Source organism: Delphinapterus leucas, chromosome 3 (assembly GCF_059928025.1).
Source record: "Delphinapterus leucas isolate spDelLeu-1000000601 "Yukka" chromosome 3, BTC_Dleu_Yukka2, whole genome shotgun sequence".
In the NCBI taxonomy this organism is placed as follows: domain Eukaryota; kingdom Metazoa; phylum Chordata; class Mammalia; order Artiodactyla; family Monodontidae; genus Delphinapterus; species Delphinapterus leucas.
In genome coordinates this window covers 7,888,282-7,907,260 of record NC_143131.1, presented here as the reverse complement: position 1 = coordinate 7,907,260, position 18,979 = coordinate 7,888,282, and the positions used below count along the sequence as shown (strand labels likewise).

Genomic DNA, 18,979 nt, shown 5'->3' with positions numbered 1-18,979 from the left:
GAGTCATGCCAACCATCACCTTTACAGATGGAAACTGGGTTCCTGCGGAAATACACAAACCCAAGTTAAAAAAAACAACAACAAAACTATTCATATGGATATTCCACCATGACCTGAAGTTAAGCATGTCAAGATCAGGACCCCTTCCTGGTTTCCCCTCCAAAGCATATCTGCTTCACCAGCTTGCCACCATCCTGGATGAGACCACATGGATCCTAGATGGCTTTGCTTCCCACATCTCCTACTATCTCCATTTCCTATTTTTGCAGTGCTTCATCAGAGCCTATGTATTTCCCTGATGTATGTTTCCATGCATCACCCACATCGAACACTGCAGGACAGCCCTCGACACTATAACAACTAGTTCCCTACCAGACCTTCCCTCCCAACTCCAATCACCTCCCTCAAGGATGAGCTCAATCACCCCATCCCACTTCATCATTTCGTCCCATCCCACCACAGGTGGAAAACAGGCCCTATACGAAGTGCTATTGACGACACAGGCAGATTTCAGGTGGGGCACACTCTTGCCACAGAGAAATATGCTTTAACCCAAAATGAGTGTCTTAATAAAGTGTCACTGTAATAATAATCATTATCATTATTATTTGAATGGTGGTTGATGTGGCTGTCAGCACGTGGGTGATCCTGGGGTTGCTGGGTCTGAGTCTGACGATGCCATCTCTGCTTGTTGGTTCATGATTCAGTCTACCCAGCACACCTCCTGAGGCTGGGCAGGCAGGGCAATCAGATAGCTACTCTGGTTTCCTTCTGATGCCCGTGAGCAGATGAACTGCACACTCGACATTAGCAGTGACAACATCATTTCAACAATGTCTCAAATAACGTGGACGTAAGATTGAACATGCATTTCACCTGCTGACGCTTTTCAAATTCCAACTTGATCCGGGACTTGATGCAATTGCAAGTGTCCTGATACGTCTGCTGCAGAGCGAGTTCCATGAGGTGCTTATGGTACGCCCCGGCCAGGTTCCCGCAGATGAAGATGATCACGTTGGCCAGGATCTGAGGACACAAAGAGCCACTCAATAGGGCGACCGTTTATCATTCGAGAACAGAACAACAACACAATGCACGTGAGCAGCAGTCTTCAAAGAGATGACTCTGCCTGAGGTTAATTTTATTTCTGTTCCCGAACTAACATTTTTATTTACTTAACAGAAAAGGATTCCACCCCCTTCTTGGATCCGTGCCCTCTGACAGGTCACTTTGCTGCCCCTCCCTTGTCTCTGGGCTCAGCCATGTGATTCGTTACAGCTAATGCAATGTGGGTGGGAGTAATTGAGTGCCAGATCCAGCCCAGGTTTAGAAGGCCTGGTGTGTTCTGGGTGACACTCTTGTGTCTCATCAGGAAAAGACTAGCCCGCTGGTCCCGGGAAGATGAGAAACTCATGGAACAGAGACACTCAGCCAACCCATAGTCGACTATCGAGGCCACTGGGATTTCATGGTTGTCATACAGCATTACTGTGGTACTAGATGATACAGGCTGCCCTCACATCGAACCTGTATTCACTGAGCCTGGAGAAGTTATATTCCCCATTATTTACTGTTTATATAGGAATATAGGAACCTTTCAAACCATGTAACTTGTTGCTCTATTCATGATAAAAACTGTTCATGTTCACAAAAATTTGTGGTGGCAGGGGAGAGAAAAATATATAAAGAAAAACTACAAAGAACCTATAATTGCCCTGCCCACGAAGAACGTGGTGCCATATTTTCTTTTGTCAAGACCGTTACCTTGTTCCAAAGGAACCAAGTTCATTCTGAATGCAGTGTTTTGCTTTGCTTTTTTAATTTAACATTTAATCTGATTTTTTTCAGATCATGAAAATTCTATAGAAACAGGATTTTGAATACTTAGATAATATTCAGTTCTATGACTATATCATAACTTAGTTATGTCTATACTATATTAATATTCTTTATTAATAAAGAATACTTTATTACTTACTTTATTAATATTCTTTATTAATAGTCTTTGCATTTGCTTTACGCTACAGTGGTCAACCTCGTGTCTAAAGCTTTGGCCTCATATTTAATCATTTCTCAGGCTCAATTAGTAAAATACACTGAGTTGAAAGCCTTGAATATTTTAAAGTTCTTGATACATATGGCAAAATTGCTCCGAGAAAATGTTCCACTGATATTCTCACCACCAGTGTATGACCATGGTCTTTTCAAGGCCCACTATTAACACAGAGCAAGTGGTAAAAATTAAATAAAACTGATGATCATGTGTTCAGGGCTAGACCTGCAAGGTCTGGCAGGGCATGCACGGTCACACCTGCAGAAAATGTCCCTCTGCTCTCACCCCCCTCCACATGACCCTTCCTCTCACCAAACGGGCACTCATCCCTTCAACAACAAAGGCAGAGCGTCTGTGTCCAAAAGCTCTGTGCTCCTTGCTAAGGGTCTCCCACTGACACAGGTCAGCTTAACACATCAGTCAACTGACACGGGCAGCATGCATGCCAGGACTCAAACACTCTTGGGGGAATTTTTACTCCTAAGCCTTCAAGGTTCCCATGACAGGACTTCACAGAGAACCATGCCATCCTCCCTCTGCACAGTGTAGTACTCCCGATGATTAAAATATTAGCTCTGTGCATTGCTGAGTGTGTGTGTGTGTGTGTGTGTGTGTGTGTGTGTGTGACATGCATTTGTGTGTGATTTGCATATGATACATGCATGATACGTGTGTACATAATATGCATGTAAGATTTCTGTGATGTGTATGGTGTGTGTGATTTGTATATGTGATATATCCATGTGACACGTGTCTCTCTCTGAGTGATTCATGCATGATGTATGTATGTGGTACACATGCGTACATGGTATGTGTTATGTGAATGATATGTGTAATGGATGTGTGCATGTCGTATGTAATTTATATATGGGATAAACGTGTGGTTTGGGGTAGTAGTGTGTGTGGTGTGCGTACATCATGTGCACACGTGACACATGCATGTGCTCTGTGTGTGCCTCAGCACAGAACAGGGGAGCAGTGTGCTCATCTTTGGTGCTGCTCCCAAGCATTTCTAGTTGCACAGGCTCTGTTCCTTCCCACTGCCATTCTTTCCCACATCACCCCCGTGGATGTCAGTCCTTCGAGGATGTGGGAAAGCTCATGAGCTTCCTGGCTTCCTGCCTGAGCACAGGTCATTTCAGAGCCGGGCCCCGGGGTGCACTGTTAATTTAGTCCTGTCATACTTTGCTTCTGCAAAATGACCATCTGCTTCGCTAAAGATTCTTCAGACCTTGACATTGCTGAGTTTGCTTTGAAGAACAGTGACCCAAAGAATGCAGGAACCAGAAGTGCCAACACAAACCAGACTGCCCGGAATTAGAAAGCACCAACTCTTTCCTTATTAGGTGCAGCTGAAATAATAATAAAAATAACTGTGATTATCTATGAGAGCTTCTTCTTTTTCTCCTTAAAAATGCCTTCAAACAAAGACACAAACATTTTAGGAACTCAGTTCCTCCAAAATAAGAACCAAATGTAAGCAAGGGAACTGAATAAAGCCATCCCCTGTCCCCTGGCCTCCCTCAGCAGGGAGTACAAAAGGGGCATCTCTATTACAACACTGCCTGCCTGACCCAGTGCCCTGGCAACTTTGCAATGTCATGGGATGGAAGGAAAAGCCTTCTTTCGCTTACTCATTCATCCATTCATCCATTTGGTCAATGGATGCTGCATTGCTTCAAACAACATGTAATTCGAACCCTCCCTGGCTATAGATAATTAGAAAGAATGCATTTATAGATTTTTATTTGGATATGGAAAGGAAATGCTTAAGAAATAAACAGCTAAGGGTTTTAATGCCAAGTTGTTATGGTCTTTCTCTTCTGGTGGAAAATTTAATCAAATTACAAGCATTTTTCTGATCCCTGCTTTCATCCTAAAATACCATAGACTAAGGTTAATAGAATTAGTCCTGGTATTTTAATAACTACACATATTTACATATGTGATTGATATCCTAAAGCATTTTTCCGTCAAAAGGGCGCATTCATATAATGACTCTATAAAACCTAGGGCACAAGGAAGTGATGTGGTTAAGGTTTTCTTTTCAAAAATAATATCACAGCATTTTACTTCCTAGAAGACTGTTTAACACACAATAAAACACACAATAAAAAATCCTATTTTCACAATGTTGGATTTATTTTATAACATCATACTGTCTTGATGTCTTCTTTTATCTCGTTGCTTCATTTAGCTACTCTCACATCTGTCAGAAAATAGGAGAAGAAACTTAGCTTCCCAAGAGATGTCTTGGAAGAAAATAAATTGTTTAAGGTAGTAACAGCAGCCAAGGTTCACCATGAAGTTTCAAATTAGGCCTTAAGATCAAGCTTGACCCACGATCCAGAATCTGTGCAAACCGGACTCTGCCCAGTTGTCACAGAAGCCTGGTTGTCTCCACCACTTTCCATTTCCCCAACTTCACTTGATGTGAGGGTGGGAAGATTGGTCAACACTTGTCAGTGATTCTCAGGAGATGCATAAATAATCAGTCCTGTGCTGGTGGGAAGGCTGGTACCCACCAGCAAACTCTGATTCTACTTCTTTCACAGCCATCACCTTGCCTTTCCAAACACACCTTGTTTCATCCTTGCAAGAGTCCAGGAAGTAAAACAGCCAGGAAGATGGACATTTTTGTTATTTCATTTTATAGGCAAAGAAACAAAAGTCTACAAAATTAAGAGACTGGAGGGCAGGGCTCCACCAGGCTCTCAGGATTACCCCATACCAACCCACATGGCCCTGATTCACATGGGCCAGGGCACATTGGTCTAGCATAATCCCACCCTCTACTTGTGCGTGGGGAAAGTATTTCTGAAGAATTTCTAAAGAGACATGTGTAAGCTTTGAAGCAGCTAACATCATTTTCCTTTACAAAGCATTTGTATTTGATGCTATAAAGTGCCTTCATCATTTAAAGTTCTTTTAAGTGGCTGCAGTTTGGAGACCACACGTCCATGGAGCATTTAACTATGATGCTGGTACATCGACGTACATTCAGAGGAAAGTAACAGGACGTGAGGCCGTTCCTAACGGGATCACGTGACCAAGGGCAACTGACCCGAGCAGGGTTATTTCACCCGGAAAAAGGACATTTAAGGATGTGAGCTCACTGTCTTCAAACAGTTGAGAAATTATCACGAGGATTAGGTGACCACTCAGGTCCTCTGTGACTCTTTTAAAGAGTTTTAAAATTGTTCAATACTCCCATTCTTAACCTCAGGTTAGGGGTTGCCGATTACAATGTCCACAGAGGTCAGCAGGCAGCACACATGCAAGCTGAGGGTGGGGTGAGGCTCCTGGTAACAGATGAAGCCCCATCACTCAATACCATGATTTCCCTGTGAGCTCACTGCACAGGGCTGGAGGAGAAAGGACAGTACAGCATTTAAAACAGGTCCTCAGCTTAAAACAAAGCAGATCATAAATATGCAAAAACACCAATTATAAGTCAAAGGATAAAAGGGATTATAAGAACTTGATGAACCGAGCTGCAAATGAATATTCAGCAAGCTCACTGCATCTCATAAGCATCAAATTTGGCTTAAATAAAACAATGCTCTTGCTTGGGAGAGAAAATGATCAAGGTAGAATTTTCCTTAACTGAGCTCTCAAACATGGCTACAGAGAATCACAATTCCATCCCCTCAGCATTTCCTGCAACCCCCAAAGAATTAAGTTTACTATATGCCCTGGCCTCAGGATTTCTGTCTTTTATCAGCCTTTCAGTATAGACCAGAAACACTGTGCTTTGGCTATAACATCTAATGATCCTCAGGTCACATGCTGGAATCTTCTTCTAATTTAAAATCCCTCCAGATAAGGAGTGGTGTCAGAAAATGTTATGGGCTGAATGTCATGTCCTTCCCAGATGTATATACTGAAGCCTTAACTCCCAATATGATGGTATTAGAGGTGGGACCCTTGGGAGATAATTAGGTTTAGATAAGGTCATGAAGGTCCGGTCCCCATGATGAAATTAGCGTCCTTATAAGGAAAGGAAGAGACTCTCTCTGTCTCTCTCTGTCTCTCTGTATCTGTCTGTCTGTCTCTCTTCCTCTCTCTCATGTGAGAAGGGGTGTCTGCCAGGAAGAGGGCCCTCACCAGAACAGAAGCATCAGCACCTTGATCTCAGCCTTCCCAGCCTCCGGGGATGTGAGAAATAAGTATCTCCTGTTTGCACCACCCAGCCTGGGGTGTTTTGTTATGACAGCGTGAGCTAAGACAGAAAGTTATGAAGAAAATTGAAAAACCAACCACCTCAACAATGGGTGTTATTAGCGTTTTGGTTGGTTAGACTGGAATTGAAAATTGGGAGTCAAATGCAATTTGATTTCCTATGGAAATGGCCGCTAGAAATAGTACTGTTGGTTGTGATTATTATTTTCATTATTCTCTTTTATATGAGAGATGTTATTATTAGGTCTTTTTGAATAGCATACATTATGCTATTTTTCCAGCTATATTTGGGCTAAAGGGCTAAAGAATCTTACACTTAGGGTTCAAGTTTGTTATCACAGCTAGATAAAATTTCAGGGAGTAGTTTGAGAGTCATTTGCTTCTCTCAGGAGTGTTCCACCAGCTCATTACAGGCCAGTGGAAAGAGATGGGCCTAGAAGATACTCAAGATCTTGATAGAAAGTTCCTCTCACAAATTAAGTCATTGAGAACACATCTTCCCTAGAAGGGAAAGCTGGCTTCACCCTGCAGAAACCCAGACTTGTACATCTCAGCTCAGGGATTGCAAATTTGAAACTGATGGGGAGAAAGCTGGCTTGATTAATAGTTTAGAATAACAAAAAGGAGACAAAACATAGAGTTTCCAATATTCAGAACTCAGTGGAAGAAGAATGCACAAGGCTCCCTCCACCGAGATCCATAGGTCACTCTGCTTTCCACAGAGGAGTGCACTGTCACGCGTTTGTTCTCTCATCCAGGCTCTCTCTGATTTCAAGCACGTGGAAGAATCTTAGCTTTCAGGGTTTAGTTCCTCTCCACCACAGGAGAGAGAAGAGCAAACAAATAAGCTGTATGGAAAGGAGGGAGCTGCTAACTCCAGAACTCATAGCCCACTTCTCCTGTGGCCAAAATGGGACCAGTCATTTTCTTTTTGTTAACTTACTCTACAGGCCATTTCTGTAAAACAACACCAGCAGACACTCTTCTCCCCACTCTCTTTGTTTCACAGAGCTCCAAGCCCAATTGGGAGTTTACCTGTGATTACAAAGGACTTTTATTAGAGTTAGTCTCCATCTGGTCCAAACTGTCTCCTGCCCTTCTGCTGGCACAGTGACGTCTGAATGATTACATCTGACATTCTGTCAACCAATCGATGATTAACTGAACTTTCCATCTTTACTAGTACCCAACAGAAGCCACTGTCTCCTTGGTCTTTGTGAGTCCACATAGTTGAATGAAAGTTAATTATTCCAAAGAGGTTCCACTCTTTCAGAAACCCAGGGGACGAAGCAGTGCTGGATTGTCCAATGGGCTTAATAAATGCTGGTTTCTGGGTATTCCTGAACCTTCTCTCCCATATATAATGACATATGCGCAATAGGAGAACACTTCTAAGTGCTGTGTCTCAGTGCGTTTCAAAAACTTTAGAAACATATAATTATATACTAATTAAAACTCAAATTTTATTCACCTTGAATCAGCTCACCTAAGGATCTGCACTAAGCAATACAAAATTTGCCTAATTCTGGTGATTTCAGTGGACTTACAAGTGAAAAAAAAAGATACTTGAGCACACTTTAGACTTTAATTTAGACAGATAATCTCTCTAATTAATCTGGATCAATGAAATTTAGCTTCGTTTAAACACTATACACAATTATCTTCACTTATCACTGCTTTATAGTTGACACATTTGATCCACATTTAAAAAGTTGAGGCAACAGGTGTTCAGATTCAGTCAACAAACATGACCAAGGCTATCAGACACTCCAACCTATGCAGCTTAGTTTAAGATGAAATGATACACCACTTCATGTGAGATAAATATGTCTCTTCAACCAACAGCACGCAAGAAGGGACACACATCTTTTATGCGTACTCGGGGTACATTTGCATGGCTACCCCATTGGCAACTTGCATTATGACCTACTTGTGACCCCATTTATAACCTACACAATAGTAGATAAATTAGAATTAAGCAAACCAAGCACAATATACCCTGCCAATTATGACTGAAGAAGAGGACACCTTATGAAGTTGAATGGAACTAAATGTAGATATCAAATGTAACATGATAACAGAGGGACAAGTTTGCTGAGGGCAATAACACCACAGGGATAGCACAGCCAATCCTGGGTATGAACTTAAACATGACATTAGCAAGTGCATTCACACGGAAGTGATAGATTGCAAAGTCCTGTACAGTCATGGCCTCCAAATACAGGAGAAAAAACAATGAATGCTGTGATTCTCAAGGTCTACCCTGGAATTGCCCTTTTTAATCAGACCAAAAGATATTCCATAAAGTCATGCTGTGATTAAAAAAGATAAATAACTGCTTGGCTGCATAACTGAAACCTTCTGCAAATTGGAAAACAAAGAAATTTCCTATTACAAACTAAACTAGATGTTTCATTAATGATACTAATTAGGGGAGGGGATGGCTGGCAGCAGCTTTCCCTTTAACAGGATAAGAGGCTGAAATGTACTTAAAAGTAGTGTCTCCCCGGAGGGTGCTCCTGGGTTTCCTCGCCACCTTCTTTCCTCTCCTACTGAGGGTTTTCCTGAGGAGTGGGTCTTGGAGGAAGCAAAGAGATTTATACCGTTGACACCAGACTCTGACTTCTGAGCAATTTCAATCAGAGAATATATTGGGCTGGCCAAAAAGTTCGTTCGGGTTTTTGTACGCTGCTACAGAAAAACCCGAACAAACTTTCGGGCCAATGCAGTACATTAGTTCCACCCAAATCACCAAGAGGCATCTCATGCTCTCTCACAGGGCCACGACCAAGCAGCTCTTCCCAGTCAGCACCATTCCAGGACCCTAATCAAAAGGAATGGGTTTTGCTAAACCCGTGTGTGCACTAATCTCCTTGGGCTGCAGGGACAAAATACCACAGACTCAGTGGCTTAAACAATAGAAATTTTTGTTTGTTTCTTTGTTTACAGTTGTGGAAGCTGGACGTCCAAGATCAAGGTGTCAGCAGGGTTATTTTCTCCTAACACTTCTCACCTGGCTTGTAGATGACCACCTTTCAGCTGTTTCCTCACATGGCCTTTTCTCTATGCAAGCCTGTGTGCCCCTGGGGTCTCTCTGTGCGTCCTAATCTCTTTTTCTTATAAGGACACCACCCTAATGGCCTCATCTTAGCTCAGTCACCTCTCCAAATGCCCTGTCTCTAAATACAAATACATTCTGTGGTACTCAAGGTTGGGCTTCAACATTACTCTCTTAACTTTCATATAGAACACAGAGCAGTGCTAATTATATTTATCATGTTATACACTGCATCCCCAATACTTATTTACTTTATAACTGGAAGTTTGTACCTTTTGACTGCCCCTCACTCAATTCCCCCACCTCCAACATACTACTGAGGTTTTTTTTTCTATTTTTTTAATTGAAGTATTCTTGATTTACGATGTTGTACTAATTTCTGCTGTACAAAGGACTCAGTTATACACATATATACATTCTTTTTTTATATTCTTTTCTATTATGGTTTATCCCAGGAGATTGGATATAGTTCCCTGTGTCTTTAAAACTATTGAGTTTTAAAGACAGATTATTTATAAATTACCAGAAAATTCACTTAAAGGTTAACCCTGCATTCCTTAGAAATTTGGGGCTGGTAGCTCTTTTGCAGAAATGCCACATACTGCTGATGGTTTAATACAAACTAAGACATTCATTACATCACTTCATTTGTTCAGAAAACATTTATTGAGCATTTATTTATAATCAACTAAATGTTATATCCTCCCCCCCCAAGAAATGAACCTCACTGACAAAAATGTAATAAAACAGACCAATAATAAATGTCAACAAAGCAAGCAAACAAAGGCAGGTGATGCAAAGCAGGCTTCTAGGAGCTGCACAGGTGAGATTTCAGAGGGATGGCTGTGATCGTCCTACCGTTAGGGTTCCCCATTAGCGGGCCGTCTTTATGAGACTTATGGATGCCTGTGGTTGAAGGAAAACTGCTGATAAACTGAGCATGCATTGCATACATCCTCCAACATTATTATAAACTTTTACTTGCAAAAAGTAAAACCACTAATGCAGAGGTTCCCAAATTTTCTTGTTTAACAATGCCTGTAGTGTTTTATTAATATTTTCATAGCATTCCTAGGCCAAAGGAGATATCTAACAGTCTTGTTTATTAAGTAGTAAGGTCTGAACTGCTTAAGTATTATGCCCTAACAGCTTAGGAGTTGTTGGAAGAGAAATCCAACATATATATTGAAATAAAATATTATAATTTTATTTCATTCTTAAGTAGCCACTTACTATGTGACTTACTATGGGCCCTCAGTAGTCAGTGTGTCTGTTGAGCATTGCATCTGCACAAACACTAGACTCGGATTCAACACCAACACTCACATTTCCTATTCTGTCTTGATCTCCCCAGGCCACTGTTCTTTTTCTCCGTCACATATGCCAAAAACCCAGCTTGACAACAAAAGGAATGCAGTGCCACCTAATGTTGAAACCATCAACTACCTTGAGTTGATTTCCACAGTGACAGATGTCCAGTGTTGCTAGCTTCCCCTTGAAATTTTAAAATATCCTGGGATGCCCTGGTGGTGCCTTAACACATGGTTTGGAAAGCACATCACTAATGACATACAATTTCAATATCAATAACAAAAATATATTAACTAATTAGGTAGAATAAAAAGGGTTATTAAACTCATGATGGGTCTGCTACCTATTTTCTCCTTAATCGACTCTGAGAAGACACACGTGATTCAACCAAAAATATATGAGACTTCATATGTGGAATCTAATATTTTAAAAAAATGATACTAATGAACTTATTTACAAAACAGAAACAGACTTACAGATATCGAAAACAAACTTATGGTTACCAAAGGGGAAACATGGGGGGAAGGGATAAATCAGGAGCTTGGGATTAACATACACACACTATTATATATGAGACAGATAATCAGCAAAGACCTACTGTATAGCACAGGGAACTCCACTCGATAATCTGTGATAACCTATATGAGAAAAGAATCTGAAAAAGAGTGAATACACGTATATGCATAACTGAGTCACTTTGCTGTACACCTGAAACTAACACAGCATTGCAAATCATCTACACTCCAATAAAATTGAGTATATATATGTATGTGTATATATATATATATATATATATATATATATGTATGTATATATATGACTTGTTGGCAGTTTATACAGAGGTGTCTGTTTCTCCCAAGTAAACCCGAGCTGAAAGTATTATTGTACAGATTGTGGGAAGCTGCAGCCCGGAGTAGCAATGGGTTTAACCTTCTGGGTTCAGGTCTTCTCTGTGTCATTAGTGATAGCAACTACTTCCTCCCCAAGCCAACTAGTCTTCCTTGGGGACAAGAAGCCGCAATTAAATATACCCCGTGAGTCCAGTTTCAGTCAAGGGCTCACCCAAAAAAGATGGCGTATGCAAAAGAAGCAAAGTCTCATGAAATGACAATTTACAAAGGTTTTCAGATGGTGGGTTTCACATACACTGTCTCAGCCTATCAAGAAAATGAGTTAAAGCCCAAACCCTCATTTGGGACCATAATGATCATATTTTTAAAATCTCCAGTGTTTTCCAAGTCTAAATACATTTCTGTGATGAACTAACATGCTTCCTGATGGTGTGAAGAAGCATTTCAAGCCAGGAATGAAACAGAAATCTATCCAAGGCTACTAGAATTCCAAAGAATGAGTATAAAAAGTTAAAAATACTCATTTCTATTTTCCAGTGGACATATTACGTAATAAACCTGCCCACTAAAATTCCAGAGTAAAATTATTAGATGAGCAGTCCAGGGGTACTAATTTTTTAAGGACAATAATAAAGAGTAGAATTCTCAGTTCACAGCTAATGAAGTTCCCTTTATTTTGCATCATATGTAAATCAGTCATTAACCAATTAGGGTAATATTTACTATCTCACAATTTAACTATTTGAGAAACAGTTTGATGCCTTTTTAGAATAAGTTTGCAAGGATATTTGGAATATGAAATTAAATAGAAACAGCAAAGAAGTTTATTGCTATAGGTTTAAAAGACAAAAGAGGAATTATCTCTACACTGAGAAATTATCTCTATACTGGAAAGAAGAGGCAGGACATGCAGAGTTTCCTGTGATCAGGTGGTCCTGAAGGTTGTTTTCCCCCCATCAGAGAAATGGAAATGTTGTGCTTGCTACAGGAAATAGTTTTCACACCTTAAGGATTTCTGTAGGCAATCACACACTGAAAGATGCTGATGAGAAAAAACCATGCCTAGGATCAAAACCACATGGGAGTAGAATTGGAATGGAGGAAACGGTTTGATTTTAGAATATGCATTTAGAAATTTCTTTGTTGGGATGAAATTTGACAACCAAATTCCACCACTTGCAAGAAAAATACCTTTTAACCTTGATGCAGAAGAAAACCACACAGCCTGGACCATCACCTTGATTATCAATTGTCTCCAGGCAACAGGGATTTCAGGCTCCAGTTCATGCCCGCTACTTCTGTCATCAATCTCTCCCTCTTTGAACCATTCCCAGCAGCAAGCAAGTCTGCTCCCGACCGAGCAGTGCCTTCCCTAAACACAACACAATCCTGCCTTCTTCTTTATTTTTCATTTCCCTTAACAGCTGAACCTCAATGGCTTGTCTACTGAAGCTCTTCCTACTTCTTTGACCTCTGATTCTCCATATCCCATTTCAAACTATGTAGCAACCCCAAGAAGCCACAAAAACTACTCTTGTCAAGCTCACTGGTTACCTACAACTTCGTCAATCCCATCCACTCCTTTCCATGCTCCCCTTACCGTGACTCCCGAGCAGCGTCCTCAGCAGAGCTGGTCCCTTTCTCCTGCCAAGGATCCTGGTCTCTCTCAGCTTCCTTGGCCCCATGCTCCCTGGGGTCTGGCCATTCCGCTGACTTCAATGCTCTGACTCAAATACTGCCCTCTCCGGGGCTCAGTCTAGGTCCCTGTCTCTTTAAATTCCCCCATTTTCCCCTTGCAGGGACATCCATATACCTGGCGCCTTCTTCAACACCATCTAAATAGCACCAACTCCCAAAGGTGGACCTTGAGCCCAAATCTTCCTTCTGAAGTCTAGACCCAGAAGAGTTGGCCTGCCCACTTTAATGTCTACACTGAACTCTTCACACATCTTGCCCCAGTCTGCATCTTTAGTTTCTATTCATGCCCTACCTGTCAGTTCCACTCAAGGTACCGTGCCCTCCTTGGGGGTCATCCAGCTTGCCCATCTCTCCAGGCTCAAGGCCTTTGCACACACAGTTCTCTCTGCCTGAGAAGCTCCTTCCTGCCCCTCCTCCTGTGTGGGGCCTACTCACACCTGGCTTCCATGACAGGCCTGCCCTGAGCGTGCTCCATGAGGGCCTCCTGGTAATCCACCAGCTGCACCCTGCTATTTCTCCCAATATCACTTTGCTCCCCAAAAGGTGATAGCTTGCCTTTACCCATTAGCTTATTGCCTGTCTCTCCTGTTTTGCTCTATGGTCCATGAGGGCAGGGATCCCATCTGTTTTATTCCATTATGGATACATTGGGTAATTTGTATAGGGTCTGTCATAATGTGTTCTTGGTAAATAGTCTCTGTTTCTTTTTTTGCTTTTGTTTGTTTTGTTTTGTATTTTTGTCTCCATTGGGTCTTCATTGCTGCACGTGGGCTTTCTCTAGTTGCAGCAAGCGGAGGCTACTCTTCGTTGCAGTGCACAGGCTTCTCATAGCGGTGGCTTCTCTTCTTGTGGAGCAGGGGCTCTAGGCACATGGGCTTCAGTAGTTGTAGCACGTGGGCTCAGTAGTTGTGGCTCACAGGCTCTAGAGTGCAGGCTCAGTAGTTGTGGCGCACAGGCTTAGTTGCTCCGTGGCATGTGGGATCTTCCCGGACCAGGGATTGAACCTGTTCCCTGGAAGGTGGATTCTTAACCACTGTGCCACCAGGGAAGTCCCTGGTAAATATTCTTTGAATGAATGAATATAATCCCTCATATCCACATGATTCACTACACCACAATTGGAGAGATCCTAATTCATATACTGAATAAAAATATTTTTTTTCATTCAACAAACATTATTGAGGGCCCACTATGTGACAGAAGCTGTTCATGGTACAGGGACTATAATTTTAAGTAAACAAAAAAGACAAAAATTCTTGTTCTGGTGGAGCTTAAATTTAAATATGATTTTTGGCTTTGGATCAATCCACTCCATTATTCTGCCTTTCATATTTGGGGAGAAAGCTTCGTAATTGCTTTGTCAGATGTCATCCTTAAGAGAAGGGTTATGCTTTGACATATACCTGATGTCCCTTCAGTAATTCCATGCAAATAACACCTGGGACAGACATGAAGAATTTGGACCTAAAATTGTCCCATCAGATTTAACCTGAAAAGGATGCAGATACATGTTTCATCACCTGAAAGACAATGCAATTCTGGCCAGATTTGATTCTGATCTGTTGGGTGAACAAAAACATCTGAAGAAAGATATGTGCAAAAAAGGAGGGAGGTGAGTGGGTGGTAAAGATTTTAATTTTGGAAGCAGAGAAAGAGGCTAGTCTCTGAGGAAAACAATGCTGTCTGGAAGAGAAGTCGTCTTGTCAGTGGATTCCAGTACCTGGCCCACCTGGCTGGTGTATCCCTCTAAGTGGAGCCTCATAGTTTAGGCTTTAGGAAATGGATTTCTTAGGCCATACATTCTCAGCAGGGGCTCCAAGAGGGCAAACACTGGTTCTCGGGGAAAGCCAAAAAATTAATCTTTTAATGCATGATACACAGATATGCATACATCACATAAATAGATATGCAATATACCTGTGGTATTAAAATTTCATGGGGGATTGGTTAGAAAAAAAAATTTAAAAAGTCTTCTTAAGAGAGTAGTAATGGAGAAAGGTCGAGAAACATTGCCTTAAACATACAAATCCCCACTCCACCTGTGTTATAACTAGGCTCATGGGTGACCTTTGGACAAGGTGGCTTCTTGCTATAGAGAGAGAAGATAAGAGATGATTTTATATGAACAACTAACTGGTCTACCCGATAGGCATATTCTGCATGATAAATTAATACAATGGCATCCTGGGTTTAAATATCATTCTTTGCCACTTTTGTTAGAGCAAGTCAGCCTCCCACATTTGGTAGAGTTTGGATTACTAACAAGGTAACACTACAGAGCTCTCCAGACCACGGACCACTCCCTGTAGAGGAGCCAATGCCCTCGGCAGACAGATGCTACCTGTGTAGACAGGCTTCCCCAGGAGACACATCTGTCTGATTACATCATTCTTTGAAGCAAGACCAGCTCATTTATGACCCCATCAGCCACAGACTAAAATCCACCCTTCTTAACCTTTGTATCTTTCCCATTGGTAATGTACATAAACTACACCCAATTCTGTACAGGTCTTTTGCCATCTCTTACAACTATAGTGAATCTAATAAAAACATCACCATAACATACAAATGCAAATTTCATGCACAAACTGTGCTCTATTTAGAGAACCAGAAACTTATATTTTAAAGCATGCCTTCGATTCTAAGTATGATACAGATACGTCTTCTGATTCTGTTGTTAGCAATCAGAAAAGCAAGGTAAACTTCAGTAAGGTCCTTACCTCACCAGAGCTCACTGCACCAAACTTCTGAAACAGGCTGTGCATTAGAATCACCTGGTGCTTTAAAAGATGCCTAAGTGCCCAGAGCCCACTCCTGGAGACTCAGTAGGTTATTATTTTTTTAACATAAGTCTCCCCAAGTGCATATGTTTTACACTACCACTGGAGAAACTAATGTCAATAAAAAAGTAGATAGCTAAATCCGAATATTGCCAGAACAAAGAAACAATTCAAGTGGAGGGAAGAGCTGAGAATTTAATAATGGATTGAATAATGGCTAATGCTAATGAGAATGAGCTTCTCCAGAGGAAGGAGGGCTTTGCTATTCAAACTAAAGATGGGAAGTGTGGTGTAATTATTTAAACCAAATCGAAGACACCCTTCCACTCATTCAGGAGGGCTCCTGTACTGATTAGAGGAGGGAGATGAACACTGCAGTAAGAGGACTAGAAAATTAACTTGGATAAAGCTGAGGTTGAGTGGTGGGGTATGGGGGCAGGGGAAGAGGAAGCAGCTGAATAAGATATGGGCCCAGGCCAACCTCAGACACTCACATCTGAACAGACAGTGGGATTTCAAAGGACCCGCAGTAACAGGGGAACGAGGACCAGGGGTAGGGATGGAAGACAATAGGTACACAACATGACATCAAAGAAATATTTTAGGGAGGTTAGGCTTCCCAGTAACTTCTAGAGAAATATTATTAAATGCACCCTTTCCAGACTATAGAGTTGCTACTATCGTGGGCATATACGTTTTGTTCTGAAAGCAAATAGCAAACACTCAGTAGTTTCTAAGAGAAATGGAAAACAGAAATCATCTAGTTAGAACCAGTTAATAAATTAGCATTTGAAAGTTATGTCATTCTCTTGTACCTTTCTTAGAGCAAGTCAGCATCCCAGGTCCGACAGCGTTTGCATTAGCAAATCTGATAAAGTTGGCTTAACAAGGGGATCAAACTTCAGAGCTACAAAAATGCTCCCAGGTGGAGCCTTTGCTAATAAAAAATGTTGTATTAAGTGATCATTGATCAAATTTAGATTTAAATGTAAAATTGTCTCCTTCGTAAATAATGATAATAAATCTTACTAAATTTTGCATTAATGGATGATAAATTAACACAGATACATATTACCTGCATATGCCTTTTTTCTCCAGGTTTCTCCTTCATTTTAACCCCACATCACGGCTGGATGCAGGCCCCCGGGAGAACACTGTGGCCTAAGAGGATATGATTCTGAGTGAATTTTCTGCAATAAAAGCAGAGGCTGCACCAGAACCTATGAAGTTCTCTTTTACACGCTTTATTAACACCAGTAATAAAACATCCATGGGTTCATGCATAAACATGGCATATTCCCCACCTAACTAGCAGTCTCGCCCAGGTTTCAAAGCAGCCTCACAATGACTGCGTTGGAGCTTTCTGTCATTGGAGGTGACCACAACTCCACGTTCAAAAGAGCATTCACCTGTATACTTAAAGGGAAAAAAATCCTGCAGCCTGGTAATTTGTGTACTTTGGAGTTAATTATTGCCTACTGACCTAACAGCTGTTCTCATCAATCCTGGCGTCAGACAAGATGACAGTATTAGATGGTGTGTGATGATGCGTCAGAACCCAGACGGTCTGGGTTACACAAGCACTTTGAGGGAGCAGCAAACTCTACTGATCAGCTAGTCAAGACCTTTCCCACCACCTTTTCTCCAGGTACCTCCCAATACAGAAGCTAGAAATCCACACAATTATTTCTCCCAGTTCTCGTGTAACTGGAAGTGGCCGAGGAACCAGATGTGAGTGAAGTAGCCTTCAGAAGAGAAAGGGTCTCCGTGTCAGCTTTCAATTTCTTAATAAAAAGGAGCAGATGCAATTCATGGGAAACTTCCACTTTTCTATCCCATCTACTTGCTTTGAAGGTAGATGAAATGGCTGGATCTGCAGCAGCCTCCATATGATTGTGAGAGAAAAGCCAATGCACTCCTGAAGACATCAGTCCCGATTTCCTTAATCTGCTGGACTAAGGTCTGTAGCCCACTACCTTTGGATGTGTTATTTTTTTGAGGCAAATAAATTCCCATTTGTTTAAGCCTCTATAGTCTGATTTTCTGTTTCTTGCAGCCAAATGTAAGGCTGACTCATTTGGTTTGGACAGCCAACTGAGTCAGCAAACACAGCCTTTCCTGTGTTGTAGCATAAGCTTCTGTCACACGTAGTTTTCTGAGTATGCTTGGTGTAAAGCAAATGAGTAAGTTGAGACCATACATAAAATCCACGTATGGAATGTACTGTAAACAGGATGACAAACCAGTAAGAGAAGGAATTCAGATGGATCTGAGAAAATTAACCTCTTCATGGTGACATATGGGATGATCTAAAGGAGACTTCTTGAAAGTAGGCCTTGAGATAAGTACTAAAAGGTAGGGACGAGTTTGCTCCACTTTGAAGGTCTGCAAGTTGAAAGGAGGCAAAGCTGGACAAACTGGGAAGACATCCTGGCATGTACCAGCTGGAGGGACTAAGAAAGAGCACTGGAAACAGAAGACACATCCTTTCCCTTGAGGAGTTGACTGTAGAGTTACAAAGGCAGAATAAACTCACAAAAAGAAAACATCAAAGATTTTGTTAAGGTACCATTTTTTTATTACAGTGGGTTGAATGGAACCCCCTACTTAAAAAAAAAAAGCCATGTTCACGTAGAACCTGTGAATATGACTACCTGGAAAAAAATGAAATCTTGCAGATGTAACTAAGTTTAGGATCAGAGATAAGTTCATCCTGGATTCGACTGAGCTGTAAATCCATTGACATGTATCCTACAAGAACAGAAGAAACAGGGAAGATGAGGGAAGATGGCCATGTGAAGACAGGAGTAGAGATTGGAGGGATGCAGCCATGATCAAGGAACATATGGACGACCAGAAGCTGAAGAAGGAAAGGAAGGATCCCCTCCAGAGCTTCTGGAGGGAGTGTGGCTCTTTTGACACCTTGAATTTGGACTTCTGTTCTCCCAGACTTTGAGAGAATAAATCGTATTTGTTTTAAGTCACTGAGTTTGTAGTGATTTGTCACAGCAGCCCTAGGAAACTCATACTCTGAAGCACACTATAT

General features: G+C 41.4%; 1 protein-coding gene across 1 annotated transcript in view; it reads right to left on the bottom strand.

Annotated features, from left to right (window-relative positions):
* Positions 1–2,380, bottom strand: part of ADCY2 (adenylate cyclase 2) — a 193,325-nt gene extending 190,945 nt beyond the window's left edge. The window contains exons 1-2 of the mRNA XM_089908359.1: positions 2,366–2,380; positions 877–1,026 (exon numbers count right to left, since the gene is read on the bottom strand). Coding sequence (XP_089764485.1) covers positions 877–1,026; positions 2,366–2,380 — 165 coding nt within the window. The remainder of the gene's footprint in view (positions 1–876; positions 1,027–2,365) is intronic.
* Between the last annotated feature and the right edge of the window lie 16,599 nt (positions 2,381–18,979).